We start from the raw sequence: 21290 nt of genomic DNA on the forward strand, positions 1-21290 counted from the left end.
GCGTGGAGATCCCTTTCTCCGATTCAGAAGGCCTGCTGGACTGAAGATCGGCCAAGATGTGGCCTTGCCATCTGGACTGCTGCCAGGCATTTTTCTGTTGAGGATGTGTTCTGAACCAGCCCTCTTCTAGCCTTGTAGTAAGGCAAACCCCTATTCAGATAGAAGAGACTGGAGAGCGTTCAAGGCTAAAAGGCGTCTGCCAAGATTTATTACGCAGTTAACAAAAACACTAGAGCTTGTCTTCTCAAGCGGAAGAGTTGCTTTCAGCAACCAGCCCCTCCCCAAACACTCCTTTTATTGAGAGCTCAGGGCGTGGTCTCCCTGTGCCTCCTCCCGAGGAGTCCCACAGCCTTTCTTTGTTTGTTCCTGCTCGACTGCCTCCTGCGTCGGGCGTCCTTGAACAGGGCCAGCTGTGGGTCATCATCTTCCGCACTATCGGGCTCACGCAGCTGAGAAGAGGTCCCCGGCTGAGGGCTCTGCAAAGCCTCCAAACCATCATCAGCCGGTTCGTCTCCCTCCTCCCCCTCATCTGAGTCATCCGATACATCGGAGCCGGCTGTCGGACCCACAGGCTGGCCCTGAGTCACAACAGGATGGTGGTTTAATGACCTGTGGACTTTCTGTGGCATGGCCCTCGTGCTCTGCTTGGTTGGGGGGGCTTGGTCTGACTCCCCTGGACTGACTATCGCACACTGTTTTGGCATGAAGGACTACCTCCTTAATGCATTATGCCTCCTCAACGCCCAGTTAGTTGGAGCAGGGTGGAATATCAACATTTGTGCCCACTCCTAAGACTTCCTATTGCCAGTTGATATGGTACCAGGATCAGGCCGTGGTGAGAGGGCGACCTGGATTGTTCATCAACTCCCCACTGATGTGACTCGCTCTCTCCTTAATCGGGAGATGAGGGAGGATCCCTTACAGGGACGGGCTGAGGAGTTTAGTCATCATCTGGTGGACAAAATCGCTCAGATCCGGACTGGTTTGGACTCTGACTGGGCAGAGTCAGGCATGGAGGAATCAAGCAGTCTTGAGCATGTTATCTGGACTGAGTTCGATCCTGTTTCCCCCGATGATGTGGACAGGATCATAAGAAGGCTGAGCTCCACCACTTGTTTACTGGACTCGTGCCCCTCCTGGCTGGTCTATGCGGCTTGGGAGGAGACACGAGGCTGGTTCCAGGCAGTAATATCTGCTTCCTTGAAGGAGGGTATCTTCCCTGCCACCTTGAAGGAGGTGGTGGTGAGACCCCTCCTCAAGAAGCCTGCCCTGGACCCGGCTGTTTTAAATAACTATTGTCCGGTCTCCAACCTCCGCTTTTTGGCGAAGGTTGTTGAGAGTGTGGTGGCGCATCAGCTTCCTCTGTTCCTGGAGGAAACTGATTATCTGGACCCGTACCAATCGGGCTTCAGGCCCGGACACAGCACGGAGATGGCATTGGTCACACTGGTGAATGATCTCTGGCGGGCTCGGGACAGGGGATGTTCCTCTATCCTAGTCCTTTTAGATCTCTCAGCGGCTTTCGATACCATCGACCATGGTATCCTGCTGCGACGTCTCAGGGGGTTGGGAGTGGGAGACACTGTTTTGCAGTGGTTCTCCTCCTACCTTCTGGGCCGCTTGCAGTCGGTGTTGACGGGAGGGCAGAGGTCCGCCCCGAGGTCTCTCGTTTGTGGAGTCCCTCAGGGGTCGGTCCTCTTTCCCCTCTGTTCAACATCTACATGAAACCGCTGGGCGAGCTCATTCGTGGTTTCGGGGTGGGGTATCAGTATGCTGATGATACCCAATTTTTTCTTTCCACCCCGAACCAACCCAGTGATGCACTCGACGTGATGTTCCGTTGCCTGGAGGCGGTCTGGGTTTGGATGGGGAGAAACAGGCTTCATCTCAAGCCTGCCAAGACTGAGTGGCTGTGCATACCAGCATCTTGGGTTAACCAGGTTGTTCCATCACTAATGATGGGGGGTGAGGTGTTACCCCCCGTCGATAGGGCTCGCAACCTGGGCGTCCTCTTGGATTCATGGCTCAATTTCGAAGACCATATAGGAGCCGTGACCAGGGGGGCTTTTGCCCAGCTTCGTCTGGTGCGCCAGTTGCGGCCCTATCTGGACCGAGATGCCCTACGCACAGTCACCCATGTGCTCATGACCTCCCGGCTAGACTACTGCAACACTCTCTACATGGGGCTGCCCTTGAGGACCACGCGGAGGCTTCAACTGGTGCAGAATGCAGCCGCGCGAGTTGTTATGGGAGTTTCCCGATACTCCCGTGTAACACCTCTTCTCCGTGAGCTGCATTGGCTTCCGGTTGCCCTCCGGGTGAGATTCAAGGTGCTGGCAATGACCTATAAAGCTCTAAATGGCTTGGGTCCAGATTATCTAAGGGAACACCTGCTGCCGGCATCAACTTCCCATTGTCCTGTGCGCTCCCACAGGGAGGGCCTTCTCAAGGTGCCGGCGGTTAAGGAGTGCCAGCGGGTGATCCCCAGGGGGAGGGCATTCTCTGTGGGCACGCCTGCCCTTTGGAATGATTTACCAGTGGAACTTCGGACCGCCCCCGATCTGCGTTCATTTCGCTGGGATCTGAAAACCTGGTTTTTTGATCTATCAGGCCTGGACTGAAGGGGTTTTAGCTTTTAATATTGTTTTAATTGTTGGGCTTAAGTAATTTAATCTATTTTAATTTATACTATTTTTATATTATATTTTATGCTGCCCTGTAAACCGCCCTGAGTCCTTCGGGAATAGGGCGATATAAAAATTTAATTAAATAAATAAATAAATAAATTTCTTTGTTGAAAGCTCAGACTGTTCAGAATGGGGCACTCTGTAGGGCAACTGGTACTGTTTCTCTCACAGTATTAGATATAGTAGCAAGGGCATGATAGGAATTAATAATTGTTTCCGTAGCCACCTATTTCTCCCATTCTTATTTTACACTCTCTATTAGATTAACATGTGTACATAAAATGAAATTAAGAAATAATACATTTTCAGTCAGACATAGAAAGCAGGCAGCATTTCAATCACATTACTATGGCTGCCATCTTGACCATTTTTTACCTTAATCTTTTTTCAAGCACTTTTCAAACTTAATTAAATCAAGTTTAATTTCTTTGTCCATCCATCCAACTGGAATAAAATTGAAGCAGACTACCACCAAAGAAAGATATGCACAGCCACTACTTTCACTCAACAAGCCATCCAAATTATTTTCCACTAACAGCTTTCTTCAACCACTGAGACCTCCCCCAAAGCTGCTGGTGCTTTAGCTGAACCTAAAGGTCAGCAATGTTTTTTAAAAAAGTGGTGGGTTGCTATGAGAGGAAGCAGCAGATTCCTGAGTCCGCTCAATTAAAAACAGTGATTTAATGAGAGAATGTCTCTGCACTAGATAGACCTAACCTAGATGGGGACTGAGAGAGCCCAGGGACTGGGAGGCTGGATGTGATGTGATTCCTGTCCACCCAACCTCTAATGTTTCTCCTGCATTTAGATGGCTGCATTTTGTACTAAAGCTGAGCTATAAATTACTGACAATGACATCTAAATACATACTAATAACAATATATTCCAAATGGTTTCCAAGCTTTGGTGATGCTGTTATGCGCTATGTTTTCTAGATATTGTGGATTGAATGTTCCTTTCTTTCAATAAACCCAGAACCAGCGACTTACTTCTTGCCAGAAGCAACTCGTCCTCTCGTTTGTTTTCATCATGGATCCCTTTGATGTAGTGACAGCATTCAAGGAAGGCAGCCTTACAAGCATCTCCCTCCTGGATGTATTTTTCACGCTTTTCGCAAGTGTACCCCATGGGGTTCTCATGCATGCCGTCTTCACAGCATTTACGCAGGGCTTGGTCCTGAAACTGTGCCGCTAAAATATGCAAAATTTGTGAAACATTAGACAATTGTATTTCTCATAGTCATATCCATAAAGAAACAAGAGACAATATTCAAATAAACTATTCAAATGAGTTGTTTATCTTCTCCCAGACAGCTGCTAGAAACAGTTGAGCATCCTTTGATTTTTCACTGCTGTAGTTAGTAGGGATTGTCATGTTTATAAGATTGCTTTATGACTTATTACTGCATCTGCAGTTTTGCCAGAACATTCAAACTGTTATGATCTGTGTTTGAAAATCAGTCAAATGTTGCAGTGTATCTCTAACCCCCAAATGGAGCGATCTAGGTGCCATATGCTAACAGGAGGCTTGAGTAAGCCATCATCAGCTCCTGAAGAAAATGTGCGCTTTAAATCACAGAAAGACCCTTTTCTTTAGTTTCCCCTCTTCTTTCCACCAAGGCATCCTGAAACCCTGATCCTGCCACCAATGCATTTGTAGCTGAGAGGCATGGCCAGCTTCTTACAGTGCTGGTTGTTCTGCACTGACCCTGGGCAACGTCTTCCAGGCTCAGGGCTCCCCTTGGCCTTTGAATGGCAGGCAGGGAGTGGGGGTGGGGACATGCTCCTAAAAACTACCTGGTAACCAAGGTGAAATCCAATTCATTTCATTTGGTTTGCATTTCAATGTAATTAAAAGTAAAAACACAATTATTTTAAAGATATGTCTTCAACAAAATTCCCCTCCTCGCATAACAGGTAAAAATAATTATAGGAAAAGAACTTTTGGAGGTTTTTAGTGTTTAACCCCCAAGGCTTCTGTGGACTGAATGCTGTCTGAAGGCTTGCAGTTCAACACCTGCATGCATAAAATTTCTTCCCGCACTAAATTCTGGCCACTAAATTCACAGGTAGTTCACTGATCCTCTAGGTACAGCCAAATGTTTGTTTTGTCAATTTTTAATATAATGCAAATAATTAATTCCATCACCAGAGCAGGGGATGCAGAATTTTCAGTACATTTTTTCTCTATTTTAAATGTGGCCCTTTTAGTTGCATGTATTAATCCATGATCTCTGTTTTAAGCTTACTATACGATGAAACACATTTATTCTTTGTTTTCTCCTGAAACAAAGGACACCCTACTTCAGTTATGAGGACACCATACTTCAGTTTTGGGTGGTTCTGCTGTTGTTTTTTGTGGTCCTGAAGATTCATAAGTTGCAAAAAAGGCTGTGGGGCATGGATGTCTTTAGGGAGGGAATGACTGCAGCCCCATACAAATAAAAGGGGCAGAGCATTGATTGTCCATTTGGAACTGCCACGTTGGTACACAGGCATCCCCACAGATGTTCCTGCTTTGGGGGCTGCTTGTAGTTCACTGGCCATTGCTCACTTCCTCCTCACCAAGAACAATTCTTGATCAGTGCTGCCATCCAAGAACCCTCAAAAAGCAACGCTTAAAACTTTTCTGTGTAAAACGTAGCTTTTTAGCTGGAACCAGTTATATTCTACATTAAAATAGTGGTCCATTTAAGTACCCCCCACCCACCCACTGCACTCAGAATTCAAGCACTCAAGGTTATCGATAAGGTAAGAATGATCCTATTTAATAGAGATTGTTAACTTTCTACCATTTTGCTTGAGAAAGAAGAGAAAGAGGGGTAGTCTTCCTCCGTTCCTTTATCCATTTCCCAATTGATTCAATAAATGCAAATGGACTGCAGTTTTATTCTGTTACCAGAAACTTCATTATTGGTCACATACCTTTGCTTGCCTTGCTGTCAAGCAGCACAACAGAGCGGCGACGCCTCCGATTTGCAGGCTGAGGACACTTTGCATCTGAACCAGGCAGGGGAGAAGAGGTAGGAACAATTATTCTTTAAAGTAAGAAGATAACGTTCAGCGCTAATTCCTGTGGCGATTAGCTTTACAAATGGGCTTACAGTAAGGGAGTCAGGGAGTTCTGCTGCCTTCTGTGGGACTTCCTCCCATTTAAAACAGGCTGGAAATGCAATCTGAAGCCTTAATTACAGATTATTGTGTTATTTGGATCTATCATCTATATCTAATAGACCCAAAGCAGCTCACGGAAAGTTCACTTTAGTGCTGGGTGAATTGACGGCAGGAAGGACGAGGGAGACGCGTCTTCGTTTAACAGGTTTATTTAGTCAGCCCGGACAACAGAACAGGGGAACACATGCCTTATATAGGCAGCTGTCAAACGTGACAGCGAATCAGCTGGGCGTGTTCTTCCCGCCAAGAACAGGGGGCCAATCGGTCAGCTGTCAGGGCAGAATCTCCCCAGCGACAACGCTAGCGGGTTAGCCAGGGAGGGAATCCCGTCAGCTCGTTTTGGCGGGCGGCCGGCGTTTTGACAGCTAGCCGCCGCTACTGCGCATGCGCCAACTTTGACAGCTTGCGGCTGCCGCTGAGGGCTAGCCGCGGGTTGACAGTTCTAGTTGTAACGCGCATGCGCGCCGTTTGACAGCTGTCAAACGGCCGCGTGTACTTGTGGGCCGCGTGAGCGGCTGCGCGTGCGTAGTCACTTGACAGCTGTCAGTGCGGCCGCGTAAAAGCGGCCTATGACAGCTGTCATTATGTCTTTGAATATATTGCACCCCTTTTCCCCCCCCCTTGAACTGAACACATAACTTGGAGTAAACTTTCAACTGGAGTTGGAACTGTTTGGCGAACTTCCGGCCCATTCAAAATCCGATAAGTATGCTGGCGGCCTCTTCTGACGAGTGGATCTGCGGGGTGCAGGTTCTTCTATGGTTTCGGGGGCCTCTTCGGGGGAAATGGGCGGAGGGTCTGTATGGCAAGGGATATCTTCCGGGTAGTTGGTGCTGGGGGGTTCAAAATTTTCTGCCGCCACTTCTGGCGTGGTGGTGTTGGGGGGTGACCGGGGGCGAAGCTGGTCTGCGTGCCTCCTAAATGTGAGTCCCCCGCCCACGTTGATGGTGTATGACAGGGGGCCGGTTTGATCGAGAACCACCCCCTGGGTCCATTTATCCCTTCACCCATAATTTCGGGCCCAGACATTTTGTCCCTTAGTGAATGTTTTGTGTGGCAAGCTGTTGGTCTTTTCGGCCACTGGCCTGTCTGGGTGCAGTCTGTCAAGTCGAGAGACCAGTCGGCGACCCCATCTTAGTTCTGCTGGAGATTTTCCGGTGGTGGACACGGGAGTGGTGTGGTGTGCGAGGAGGAAGCGGGCGAGTCGACGGTGCCAGTTTCCGACGATCATTCTGCGCAGAGAGTCCTTGGTGGTCTTCACCATGACCTCTGCGAGGCCATTACTGGACGGGTGGAACGGGGCCGATGTTGCGTGTCTAATACAGTTCCTCCTCGTGAAGATCTGGAAGTCACGGGAGGTAAATTGAGGTCCGTTGTCAGTAATTATGACATCTGGAAGACCGTGGGTGGCAAAGACTCCCCTTAATGCTTGAATGGTGGCCTCTGACGTGGTGCTTGAAACCGGGAGAACCTCCAGCCATTTAGAGTAACTATCTACAATGATTAAAAAGGTTTGTCCCTGGAATGGTCCTGCATAATCGAGGTGGATGCGGGACCAAGGATTGGAAGTGATTTCCCATTTGTGAACTGGGGCGTGTGGAGGGGAGGGTCTGGTTTGCTGGCAGAGATAGCAGCCGGCTACATGCTGCTCGATGTCCCTGTCTAAGGATGGCCACCAGACATAACTGCGTGCCAGGGCCTTCATTTTTGAAATGCCAGGGTGACCTTCATGTAGTGTTTGGAGAACCCTGGTCCTGTGGCATGAAGGGACTATTACTCTGCACCCCCAGAGGATGCAGCCTAGATGTGTTGAAAGCTCGTGTCGTTTTGCAAAATATGGTTGGATGGGGGGGCAGGGGCAGGATGCTTGCCATCCTGATGTGACCCATGAGAGTACCCTGCTGAGGGTGGGATCCCTGGTTGTGGCGTGTGCGATGTCTTTTGCTGTTACTGGGCATTCTGCGAGTTCTTGAATGGCCAGGACTTGGCCGGCTGGGGCTGGGTCAGGGTCTATTTGAGGCAGTGGGAGCCTGCTGAGGCCGTCTGCATGGGACATTTCCTTTCCAGGCTTGTAGATTAGTTGATAAGAGTAAGCAGATAGGAATGTCGTCCAGCGAAGCATTCGCGGGGACAAAATTTGCGGGGTTTGGCGGTCCCATGTGAATATGCCCAGGAGAGGTTTGTGATCAGTATAGATTTTAAAAGGTCTGCCGTAGAGGTAATCATGGAATTTCTTAATTCCAGCTACTATAGCCAGGGCTTCCTTATCTATTTGCGCATAGTTGCGCTCAGTTTTTGAAAGTGTCCTAGAGTAGTATGCGATTGGTGCTTGCGTGCCATCGTTAAGGGAGTGGCTGAGGACTGCCCCGATGCCATAAGGTGAAGCATCGCAAGCGATGCATAGTGGTTTGGTTTCGTTGTAATGCGATATGGTTGTATCGCTAGAGAGTAATTGTTTTAGCTGTTTGAAACTGTCGTTATGAAGTGGGGTCCACTGCCAGGGGGCTCCTTTGTCCAGGAGTCTATGGAGTGGTTCCGCTATTGTGGCTTTTCCGGGCAAAAATGAGTGATAAAAGTTTAGGAGCCCCAGGAATGCCTGGAGCTCCGTTTTATTTTTTTGGGGGGGTGCGGCTTGTATTGCTTTTATTTTTGCATTGGTGGGGTGAATGCCTTTGCCGTCTATTTTGTACCCCAGGAAGTCTGCGGAGGGTACTCCAATGGAGCACTTCTCACGTTTTAATTTTAATCCAGCTGCTCGGAACCTTGTGAGGACTTCGTGCAGCCTGGTTGCTAGTGAGTGGGTGGAGTCGCCCGCGATGAGGACGTCATCAAAGTACGGGCAGACTCCAGGGATGCCTTTGAGGGTTCGTTCCATGACTTCCTGGAATATGCCAGGCGCCACGGAGATGCCAAATTGGAGGCGGTTCACTTTGAACGCCCCTCTGTGCGTCACTATGGTTTGGGCTTCTGCGGTTTCCCTGGTTACAGGGAGTTGCAGGAAAGCATGTGCCAAGTCTAATTTGGCAAAAATGGAGCCAGACCCTATTTCTGAGAGGACATCTCTCACTGATGGGACTGGGTATGCGTGGGGATTGAGTGCGCGGTTGAGGGTCGCTTTATAGTCCGCGCAGATTCTCACTTCCCCGTTGGGTTTGACAGGTGTCACTATGGGGGTTTCCCAAGTTCCGCTGTCCGTGGGTTCTAGGACTCCTAATTTGAGCAAGCGGTCTAATTCCCTGTCTATTTTTGGTTTTAGGGCGAAGGGAACTTTCCTGGCTTTAATTCTAATTGGTCCGACCTCCAGTTTGAACTTGAGGTCGATGGGGGGGCCGTTGTATTTGCCCAGCGAGCCGTCAAACACATCCGCAAAGTTTTTGCAGATGTTTTCTAAAGAATTGGTGTGGATGCGGTTTGTCCCTTCGAGGCGAATGCCTAATGCCTCAAACCAATCTAACCCGATTAAGCTAGTTCTTGGTTGCTTAGTTATTTGGGCTGTTAAGTGGCCTGAGAATTTTTTAAATTCTACTTTCAGAACGGCCTGTCCCTTTAAATCTATCTGCGCCCCTTGAAAATCTGCCAGCATGACCCTGGAGGGTTGAATGGGGATGCGGTGATTTATTCTGTTGGCTATTCTCTGGAGGGTGTCCCCTGACAGGATGGAAACGGAGGATCCTGAGTCAACCTCCATTTCACAGGGGATTCCCTGAATTTTGACCCACGTTCTTACTTTGGCTCTGGGGATGTTGTTAGTGGGAGCTTTTGTTAGGGAGCATACGGACCCTACAACCCCCGGGGGAGGGCGGGGAGGGGTGCTCCTACCTGCAGGGATCTCATCAAGGTCGTGGAGGGTCTCCCGGTTTAGGCTGCGACAAGCTGATCGGATGTGGCCGGTCTTGCCACAGCCGTGGCACTTCGCGTTTCTGAACCTGCAGGTAGCTCTGGCATGGCTCCCGCCGCAGCTTGCACACTTCGCCCTGGCATTAGTCGGCGTTTTCTTCGCGTTGGGGGCTGTCTGTCGGTCTTGGTTGCGGTTCCTCTCCCGGCCGGCGACCATCCGGTTGAAACGGGAAGGAATTTCATCGACCCCGGAGTTAGGCTCCGAGGGTCCTTGGTCAAGCTCCCGGGCTTGATGGACGGTGGTGCCCGAGTTTTCTCCAAACGCCTCAGTCTCTTCGCGATGGCTGTCCTCGTACGCCATTATTTCTAGAGTGAGCTCTGCGAGGTCCATTGTGGGCCTTGCCACAAGCTTCCTCTGCAGGCGCGCGTTTTGGAGACCGGCGATGACCTGATCGCGAATTCGGTCCTCCAGGTCGGGGAAGTGGCACTTGCGGGTGGCGTGTCTGACGGCCGCGATGAAAGCGGTGGAGGTTTCACCTGGTTGCTGCTTTCGTCGGGCGAAGTAGAGTCGCCAATACAGCTCCGACCGCCTTGGCATGAAGTGCTTGCTGAGGCGGTCAGTGAGCTCGGCGTACGGTATAGTGGCGACTGGGTCCGGGCTGCAGAGGCCAACAGCGATGTCATAAACTGCCGGCCCGCTGAGGCACAGGAGCGCGGCAGCCTTGTGGCGGTCCTCCGTGATTTTATTTACGAGGAGGTACCCCTCAACCTGGCCCCAATGCGACTCCCATCCTTCGGGGTGCCGGACGTCGAACTCCCTCACATGTCCTAGGTTCGCCATGCTGGGTCCACGGTACTTAGGGCGCCCGGATGGTTAGCTGGTCCGGTCGGTGACTTAGCTAGTGGCTTCAGCGTTGACCGGACAGCGACTTCCAGGGCCGTGACTTCAGCTAGTACCGGGATCCCATCCTCGTCGCCAGGTGAATTGACGGCAGGAAGGACGAGGGAGACGCGTCTTCGTTTAACAGGTTTATTTAGTCAGCCCGGACAACAGAACAGGGGAACACATGCCTTATATAGGCAGCTGTCAAACGTGACAGCGAATCAGCTGGGCGTGTTCTTCCCGCCAAGAACAGGGGGCCAATCGGTCAGCTGTCAGGGCAGAATCTCCCCAGCGACAACGCTAGTGGGTTAGCCAGGGAGGGAATCCTGTCAGCTCGTTTTGGTGGGCGGCCGGCGTTTTGACAGCTAGCCGCCGCTACTGCGCATGCGCCAACTTTGACAGCTTGCGGCTGCCGCTGAGGGCTAGCCGCGGGTTGACAGTTCTAGTTGTAACGCGCATGCGCGCCGTTTGACAGCTGTCAAACGGCCGCGTGTACTTGTGGGCCGCGTGAGCGGCTGCGCGTGCGTAGTCACTTGACAGCTGTCAGTGCGGCCGCGTAAAAGCGGCCTATGACAGCTGTCATTATGTCTTTGAATATATTGCACTGGGAAGCTGCAGTAAGGTGGAAGGCATACTCAGCTCTTCATTGGGCCTGAGCTGAAAGGCTCACAGTGGAAGAAGTCAAAGAGCATGTCCAGCTGTTTCATGTTTTACTGGACTCTTTTTTGCCCCTTGAAACACCACAAATGATGGGAAAAAGCAGGAAAATACCAGCAGAAGATGAGAGTGGACCCCCTCCTAAAACTGTAGGAATAAAGTAGGATGCCTGCACTATAACTCTCTCTTCTAGAACCACCGTTAGAAACAGCGATCTGGAATTTGTCCTACTATTTGAGTAATCACTTGGTGGAAGACGCTGGAACCGTTGCATGCAGTTCAAGAACCCAAAGGCCAATATTCTGCACTTGAGATGCTGAAACATACTTTTCAGGTGCGAGGAAAAAAGAATCCTTAGAGGAGTGGGACATTTTAGCAAAAGAGAAACATAAAAGGAACGTGTGCTAATTGGCATGTGAAAAAGACAACCTTGAAGTGCCTGGTTCTCAGTAAGCCTGACCAAGGTTTCTATGGCAACCAAACTGATCTGTTTCTTTTATTAAGACAATCATTCTTTCTTGAATGTAGAAATAATATGGGGTTTGTTAATTATGAATATTTATGCATACATCATCTATTACTTCTGCATATGTATGACTTACCATTTTCTCTTCCTTTCTGAAATGTATAAATAGGAGTGAATCCTTTTGTCTGCTGGAGTTACTCCTACTCTTTTCTGGAGAAAGTTCCTCCAGTGCACACTGATAACAATACATTTTGCTTGCTTGCTTATTTGTTTGTTTGTTTAATTTCTAAACTGCCCATCTCAACCAAGTAACTTGATTATTTGCTTTGGCCCTTGTGTTTTGATTCCCACATGATGCCAAATGCTCTTCTCTTGGCTTCTAAAAGAAAACCTCTGCCATCTCCCAGATGTTAGCATCCATCCCCAAAATACCTGATCTCTGTTTGGTCTTGAGACTAGTGCTGGTTATCAGGGCCAGTCCAGCATCTTCAAACACACCCAGATTATTCTGGCCGCTGCCAGCTGTACAGCCAAAGTCACTCTTCTCTATTGTGTCCCATATCTAGTGCACATCATAGAAAAAAATGTTCCTCTTCAGTATTGTAATTTGGAAAAGTCTTGAAAGGTGAATTCTTGTAAGTCAAGGAATTTCTGGCCTTACCTTAGTTTGGCTAATCTTGTATTTATCATTCAGAACATATACTGCTTTGTCCACAGCCACAAGACCGACCCGAGCACCTGGATCCCCTTCCAATTTGATTTTCATGGCAGCTCCTGGCTTTTGTATCCGATCATCTCTGGAAGATGCTCCTTTCACAATCAACTATTTAAACAAAACAAAGAATAGTTCAGTACTTTAACAGACATAAAAATTGCCAGTTCAAGGAAAAATAGTTGGCGTTCTCTATCCAAACTGAAAGAAATGTTTTGGGGAAAATACTATTAAAATGCTTTAAAATAAGTTTATGCACTTCTGATGCAGCTCTAATAAGGGGGTTTGCATCATTGCTAAGAGAGGCACTGGGAAGACTGACTTACCGTTCCCATGCAGGTATCCTTCACATCCACCCAGACAGAGTCTGCCACAATTTCACTGTTCCCCACTTGGTAGTAAGCCACAAAACGGAAGGAAGGGATGAGGTCTGGAGTGATACGCAGAGTTATGGTCACCAGATTCTGCCCAGGGCCCCTGGGTTGCCTGCCAGCCTTGAAGATCTTCCCTTTGGTCAAGATCTGAGGGTGAACAAATACTGATTAATGGAAAGGTTAGAAATGATAGGTTAAGCCAGTGGCTTCAAGGCTACAATAAAAATTAAAAGCAACTCCTGGATTTTTTCCAGGTCTGTAATACTTACGAGGTATGTGAAATATTGGATCTGGTTCACCAAATTTGGATTGCCCCTCACATTGAAACTGACAGGTAAGTTATCTCCAGGCTTAATCTCTGTAGATGTAATGGCTATATGAAGATAGTTTCCAGATCCTCCCTGAGTTTGGTAGGCTGTGGCTGTCATGGACTTTGTTGCCTGGCGTTCTCTTCGGAGTTTTCTATGGTTGGTTTTAACCTAAGCAGGGTAAATATGGAGCATTAACCTAATCAGGAAGAAACTACAACTCCTTTTAAGGCTGGCACTTAATGACATCCACATGAAGGCTCTTGAAAGAATTAGTTGATTAGTTGACTATTACATTATCTAGTGATCCTTGTAAAAAGAAAAGAAGATGAAGGAAAGCTGTCATCGTATTACACTCAACCTGACAGCAATAGTCCCAAATATACAGATATCATCCTAGTTACAATGATCTCCCTTACACTAACAGGCATACATAATATATTCATGTCCGTTCCTAGCCAAGATAACTCTCCAGTCACACAATGTGCATAGAGGCTTCACAGCAAATACTTTCTTGCTTTGTCTTTCATACCTGTGTGTGCTCTCCTGCAAAAGTGCATAAAAACAGAATTTGCATCCCAGCAAAGAGATAGACATTTCATCACTCGTTCCCTCTTGAGTTACAGCAGAGTTCTGCTGGCATCCAAGATGCCCTTGTATGGAATTCCACTTAGGGCTCCCAGGAAAAAACGTTAATATTTAAAATTTATGAAATATATGCATATGTCTGCTGGGTTAGGGTTAGTTCTGTCACAAGTGTATGTTCTGTCTCTGCTCTCAGAGTCTGACTCTACATGTGCAAAGCGGGTGAGCTTATGTTACTGACACTGTATCTCCTTTGCTTTCTTTGTAACTGGCAATTGACAACCCTCTCTTCATGTGGCTCCATTAGATGGAGCACAATTTGTACACAGGATGTGATGGTCCTACATTCCAACATAGATGTCAGGCCCAAAACCAAAAACAACACTTCTTCCAAATTGAATTTTTTATTGCTTTCAAACTTATAGACAAAATCTTGCCAGACTGAAGAGTCTACAATCTGTATTTACAATATACTCTGAGAACTATTAGGGAGATGTTGTCTTCACCCTCTTTCTCTCACACAAAGCATCCAGACTGAGTTGCCTCTTACTCCTCTGGAATGCACCCCTCCCTCCTGGGAATCCACCTCCTTATGACGTCCCCTCTCATCAGTGCACTGAGTGGAACTTAACAGAATGTCAGAATGACTTACAGTGATGAATAGGCTTTGATTGTTCAGGGGTGTGTTCAGGATGAGCTTAGCAGTCCCATCGCTCAAAGTGGTTCCCTCAGAATGAATGGACTCTGATACCACGGGTACATCGGCAGCTGGTGAGCCATCGGGGTTGGTAACATACACCTAAAACAATCCAGAAGGGGTGATTCAGCACAGAACATGGCAGCTTCCTCCAAATCTAAATCAATTTGTTTGCTTGTTTATTTATTATTTATTTAAAAGATTTATATGGCTGCCCAACTCACTCACAGAGACTTCAGACAGATCATAAATTGATTTACTAAAGCTTTTTGTCACTAAATTCCTGTAAATTCTATGCACATACATTACAGCAAATCATCCAGTGTTCCAATACCAACTAACCAATCAATCCTCTACAACAGACATGTCAAACACAAGGCCTGGGGGCCAGATCTGGCCTGCAAAGTGGTTTCATGTGGCCCTCGAAGCCATCCTGGAAACAGTGAGGGAATGGCGCCCGCTGTCTTGGCCCTGGCCCCGGCCGGCAGGGAGCCAATGTACAATTTCATGGTGGCCATCTATGCTGAAACACATTCAGTCTTAGCTCCACAAGGCTGTCTGGAAACAGCAAGGGACCAGCCCCTGGTGTGTCGACCCTGCCCCCTGGGTGCACGCTGGGGAGGTATCACCCTTTGTGAGGAATGAAGAGATGCACCATCACCTGAAAGTGGCCAGCACATGGCCCTGCCTACTTTGGGCAGGCTAGGGGCTAGGCAGCATTGCACTTCTCTTCAGATTCATGCCACCTGGCTCAGCCTCTCAGCACTGTGAGGAGAGCGTCTTGCTGCCTGCCAAAACCAGGCAGGCTGGGGGCTGGGTGGCATTGCACTTTGCACCTCCTGGCTCAGCCTCTCAGTGCTGGGAGAAGACCGCCCCACTGCCTGCCGAAACCAAGCAGGCTGGAGGCTGGGCAGCATTGCGCAGGTAACATCGACTCTCATGCTGCTCATGGCATCCCCTCCCCCAGAGCCCACCAGGCCGGATATGTAAGTAGGCGAGGGCCATATGCTGGCCACTTCCAGGCAATGGTGCATTTCTTCATTCCTCACAAAGGGTGACACCACCCCAGCTGCGTTTCTTGCCTGTTTTTCTTCCTCCCTCATCTCAAATATTTTCCCACCACTCTGTTCAGGAAGGAAGGAAGGAAGGAAGGAAGGAAGGAAGGAAGGAAGGAAGGAAGGAAGGAAGGAAGGAAGGAAGGAAGGAAGGAAGGAAAGAAAGGGAGGGTTTGAGGGAAGTCCTGCCTTAGTCTTGCCCTGTTGCCCTTTCACCATCCCCTTGCCCCCTCTTCCTGGCCTATCCTGGTGGTCTGCCATCCTATTGCTAAGGAAGCTTTGGATACAAAGCCAGGTCTCCTCCCGTGGAGAGGGAGTGGGCCTCCCTCTGACTTTGCCCTCGTACCCGTTATGAACAACTTGGCTAAGGAGAGCAAGCATGTATTATATGTAAGATTGTTAACGTTAAATAGTTAAAGCAGTTGTAGTATTCATGAGGTAAACACCATGACAGCCGAACACGCGGGAGTTTTGACAGCTTTCAAAACCTCCCCAAGCGAAGGCGCAGGCGCAGCCAGTTGACAGCTCTCCGCTGTCAACACAAGCACGGAACCACGCACGCACCCTAGCCACGTGGACGAAGGAGCTGTCAAACACAGCCTACAGCGGATTGGCTCCAGAATCCTGGCGGGAGAAGAACGGCTGCTGATTGGACTAGCCGGCCGGCTGCCGGCTATAAAAGAACGAAGCCTAACACCTGTTTGCCCGATTCGGAATAAACCTGTTGATGTTAAGCCCGCTGTCTCTGAGTGGTCTGTCAGCCACTTCACTGGCAACGAAGGTGGGATCCGCTTCGCCGAGCTGAAGTCATGGCCAGGGAAGAGAGTTCCCGGCCATCCGAGCGAGTCGCGGCTGAGTCACTTGGAAGTTATAACTTCCACGGCGGAGCGGATTATCAGACCTAGACAGCATGGCCAACTTCGGACACATCAGAGAATTTGACACCCGCCACCCAGAGCGTTGGGAGTCACATCTGGGGCAGGTCGAGGGATTCCTCTTGGTTAGTAAAATTACTGCCAACCGAGCGAAAGCGGCAGCCCTCCTGTACATAAACGGGCCACCAGTCTATGACGCCGCCGTAGGGCTGTTCAGCCCGACACCGATCGCGGAGGTGCCCTACGCCGAGCTCACCGACAGACTCGACAAACATTTTATGCCGGCCCGCTCAGAGCTATATTGGAGAGTGCAGTTCGCTCACCGACGCCAGCGGCCGGATGAATCTGCAAACGACTTCATCGCAGGAGTCCAGCATGCCACGCGAAGTTGCCGATTCCCGGACTTAGAAGACCGGATCTGGGACCAAATCGCCATAGGGCTGAGAGACGAACGTCTCCAAAAAAAGATCATCGCCAAGCCTGACATGAATGTAGCAGAGGTCTCCTGGGAGGTATTGGCGTATGAAGACAGCCATCGGAAAGACCCCGCACGTCCAACCAATGAACACCATGGGACCGTACATCAGGATGAGACAACTTTCAGTGACGACGACGGAACCATAGATCTAACCGATGTAGATGCCATCCAACGCCGGATGGAGAGACTACAAACCCGCTGAAGCGACCTCAGCGACAAACAAAAAACACGGAGCCACATTCTCCCGCGAACCTACAACAGGGATCTGCGGGCCGCCTGTGCCAGCTGCGGGGGCAACCATGCCCGAGCCAGCTGCCGTTTCTGCAACGCAAAGTGCCACAACTGTGGGAAAACCAGGCACATCAAAACAGTTTGCCGGAGCCGACCCCGCAACAACCTGCATGAAGTGGAGGCCACCCCCCCAGGTACGAGACCTACCCGACCCTATAGGAAAAAAACCCCGGGAAGTTTAGTGGAGGCGGTAGACAGGGACACGAGAGCTCAAAGGGTCCACCTTCTAAGCCCCAAGGTAAAAATTAAAGCCAAACTCCAAGGGGTCGCCTGCGACATGGAGGTCGACTCCGGGTCAGCAGTGTCTCTAATCTCCCTAAAAACTTACAAGGAAATTTGCTGGCGCAACAACAAGGAAATTCCCTTAGAGCCCCCCCAGGTTCATCTGGCAGATTATCAAAAAACCCCTATCCTACTTAAGGGGAAAGCCCGGGTGTGGGTGGAATTTAAAAAATTTCAAGGACCCCTAGACGTGTTGGTGACACAGGGAGAACGCACCAACCTAATAGGGCTTAACTGGTTTAGCCCCTTAGGCATTGCGATCACGGGAGTAAACGCAGTACAGGCCTCAAGCCTCGAAGCCGTCTGCAAACAATATGCAGACGTCTTCGACGGCTCTCTGGTAAAGTATACAGGCCCACCCGTCTCCTTAAGTTTAAACCCAACCGTACAACCTATCAGGATTAGGGCCAGGAGGGTTCCATTCGCCCTCAAAAAGAAAATTGAGGATGAACTGGAGCTGGGGGTATTAGAACCTACCGAAGGGGGAAGCTGGGAAACCCCTATAGTGACCCCTATCAAACCTAATGGCCAAATTCGGCTCTGCACCGACTACAAAGCCACCCTGAACTTAGCCTTGAGTGCCCAGTGTTTACCCGGTGCCGGCGGTGAGAGACGTCCTCGCTTCCATCCGCTCGGGCGCCATCTTCGCTAAACTGGATCTCACGCAGGCGTACTTGCAATTGCCTGTAACCAAAGAAACCACGGACGCGCAGACGATCGTCACGCACCGCGGGGCATTCAAAGTCAATAGGCTACAATTTGGCATTTCGGCTGCCCCGGGAATATTCCAAAGCATAATGGAAAAAACACTGAAAGGGATTCCCGGGGTCTGTCCCTACTTCAACGATGTACTCATTGCCGGAGAGACAGAAGCCAACTTAGCTGACAGATTGTCAGCCATCCTAGACCGGCTCAGAACAGCCGGTCTCAAGTTAAAAAAGGAGAAATGCTCCATCGGAGTTCCTTCCACAGAATTCCTGGGGTACAGGATTGATGCCCAGGGCATCCACCCCACAAATGAGAAGCTCAAAGCTATCAAAACGGCCCCCAGCCCCCAAAATAAGCAAGAACTCCAGGCTTTCTTGGGGTTACTAAACTTTTATCATGCATTTTTGCCACACAAGGCAACTATTGCTGAGCCCTTGCATAGGCTATTACATAAAGGCACGCCGTGGTCCTGGACCAGGACACAGGAAAGCAGTTTCCAAACCCTTAAAGACATTATTTGCAATAGCTCCACCGTCACTCTATTCAAAGAGGACGTTCCCGTTTGCATCGCTTGCGATGCCTCCCCATATGGGATAGGAGCCATCCTAAGCCACCTAGACAGAGACGGGACACAAAGACCAATAGCTTTCTACTCACGAACGCTATCCAAGGCAGAGAGAAACTATGCCCAAATTGACAGGGAGGCTCTGGCTATCGTCGCCGGCATGAAGAAATTTCACGATTATCTGTACGGCAGACGCTTTACCATCTTCACCGACCACAGACCCCTGTTAGGCATTTTTACGTGGAACAAAACAACTCCACAAATACTGTCCCCAAGAATCTTACGGTGGTCTACCTTTCTATCAGCATACTCTTACAAGTTGATACACAAACCGGGGAAGGAGTTAGGACACGCAGATGGCCTCAGCAGGCTCCCCTTACAGACGGCAGACCCAGACCCGGCTCCGGCCGGAAATATACTGGCCATCTCAGAACTGCCAGAGTGCCCGCTCTCGGCCAAAGACATAGCAACCAACACCGCTAGGGACAAACTCCTTAGCAGAGTCCTACACTGGGTCACTGCAGGATGGCCGGCGAAATGCCCCGACCCTGAATTCCGCCCCTTTTTCACAAAACAACAGGAACTAACTTCCCACTTAGGCTGCTTTCTATGGGGAAACAGAATGGTGATTCCGGGGAAAAATAGGCTCCAGACACTCCAGACACTACACGAGGGACACCCTGGGGTGGTAAAAATGAAGTCCCTTGCCAGAAGCTACGTGTGGTGGCCGGGGATCGACAGCAACATCGAGGAGCATGTAGGGGGGTGCTACCCTTGCCAGTTAGCCAGAGCAGACCCTCCCCACGCCCCAGTCCACAGATGGGAAACCACTAAGAACCCTTGGTCCTGCATCCATCTAGACTTTGCCGGACCCATACGGGGACAAAATTTTCTGATAGTTGTAGACAGTTATTCAAAATGGCTCGAAGTCATTCCCATCAACAAAACCACAACAACCTCCACCGTCCAAGCACTCAGAAGGGTTTTCGCAACTCACGGCTTCCCTGATGTCCTTGTTTCCGATAACGGACCACAATTCACTTCTCGTGAATTTCAGATGTTCGCCATGAGGAACTCTATTAGGCATGTCACGTCGGCTCCATTCCACCCGTCGTCGAATGGTATGGCAGAGATTATGGTGAGGTCCACAAAAGAAGCATTAAAAAAGTTCATTAAAGGAGACTGGCATTGACGCCTCAGCCAGTTCCTCCTTGCCCAACACACTACCCCTTGCACGACCACAGGCAAATCCCCGGCGGAACTAAGGTGGGGCAGGAGGCTAATAACCAGACTAGACAGACTGCACCCTGACAGAGCAAACTTCGACCCAGAGCAGCCTCCCCCACCCTGAACCTTCAACCCAGGTCAAGCCATCTGGGCAAGGAGTTACACAAGCAGACATAAATGGGTACAGGGGGTCGTATTTCACCAAACCGGGCCCCTGTCATACCTGATAGACACGGGTCCCGATGGACAAATGCGGTGGCACGTAGACCAACTAAGAGCGCAAAGACCCAAAAATAACTCCCAGTCACCCTCTGAGAGCCTAGGCTGGCTGCCAACGACCGACCCCACACCAGATAATCCAGCCCCACCCAACGACGTCGGCATGCCACTACCACAGCACGGGGAAAGGGAGCCTTACAACGGAGCACCCCCACACCATTCCAGCCGATCCAGGAGAGCACCCGCCTACCTTCAGGAGTATGAGTGGGCTGGAAGCAATCAACAACAGCAGGGGGGAGGAACTAATCCAGGGGAAGGGTAAGGGGTGTATTATATGTAAGATTCTTAACGTTAAATAGTTAAAGCAGTTGTAGTATTCGTGAGGTAAACACCATGACAGCCGAACACACGGGAGTTTTGACAGCTGTCAAAACCTCCCCAAGCGAAGGCGCAGGCGCAGCCAGTTGACAGCTCTCTGCTGTCAACACAAACACGGAACCACGCACACGCCCTAGCCACGCGGATGAAGGAGCTGTCAAACACAGCCTACAGCGGATTGGCTCCAGAATCCCGGCAGGAGAAGAATGGCCGCTGATTGGACTGCCGGTTATAAAAGAACGAACCCTAACACCTGTTTGCCCAATTCGGAATAAACCTGTTGATGTTAAGCCTGCTGTCTCTGAGTGGTCTGTCAGCCACTTCAAAGCGCAACAGCAGAAGCCTTGAGGAGGAGGTAAGTGCAGCTGGGCGCTCCTTTGGGGAAGTGGGGCTGGGCTTAGTGCCACGGGTGCTTGAGGGCTGGGCATTTGACCTCTGCTACCCAGGGCTCCAGGCAACCTGTGCCACTGTCCAGCCCCCCCCCCCTGCATGGCCTGAGAGGAACAGTGAGGTTCCTCCAGTGGACCATGCCTTGGCACTTGCCCCGGTCCACCTTCTTCTGCCAGAGATCCTCAGATCTGTCTCACTCCTGTCCAGACTCCTATAGGCACCCTAGATGTTAACGAAGTAGAGCTAGCCATGCCCACCCAGGAGGCCACATGCAGTTCAGCCACGCCCACCCAGGAGGCCACGCCTACCCTGGTCACACCCACTGACCCCCCGAGGGCAACCACAATGCTGATGTGGCCCTCAGTGAAATTGAGTTTGACACCCCTGCTCCACAATGACAGCGTCAACCCCGAGGTAAGCTTGAAGCCTCCACACCCATCTTG

At 49.9% G+C, this 21290-nt stretch overlaps 1 protein-coding gene across 1 annotated transcript in view; it reads right to left on the reverse strand.

Annotated features, from left to right (window-relative positions):
• LOC310635553 (venom factor-like) overlaps window positions 1-21290 on the reverse strand; it is a 156409-nt gene that overhangs the window by 92347 nt on the left and 42772 nt on the right. The window contains exons 11-17 of the mRNA XM_083354609.1: window positions 14335-14481; window positions 13059-13268; window positions 12742-12936; window positions 12365-12526; window positions 12136-12265; window positions 5612-5686; window positions 3677-3877 (exon numbers count right to left, since the gene is read on the reverse strand). Coding sequence (XP_083210735.1) covers window positions 3677-3877; window positions 5612-5686; window positions 12136-12265; window positions 12365-12526; window positions 12742-12936; window positions 13059-13268; window positions 14335-14481 — 1120 coding nt within the window. The remainder of the gene's footprint in view (window positions 1-3676; window positions 3878-5611; window positions 5687-12135; window positions 12266-12364; window positions 12527-12741; window positions 12937-13058; window positions 13269-14334; window positions 14482-21290) is intronic.

Source organism: Vipera ursinii (assembly GCF_947247035.1).
Source record: "Vipera ursinii genome assembly, chromosome: 2".
In the NCBI taxonomy this organism is placed as follows: domain Eukaryota; kingdom Metazoa; phylum Chordata; class Lepidosauria; order Squamata; family Viperidae; genus Vipera; species Vipera ursinii.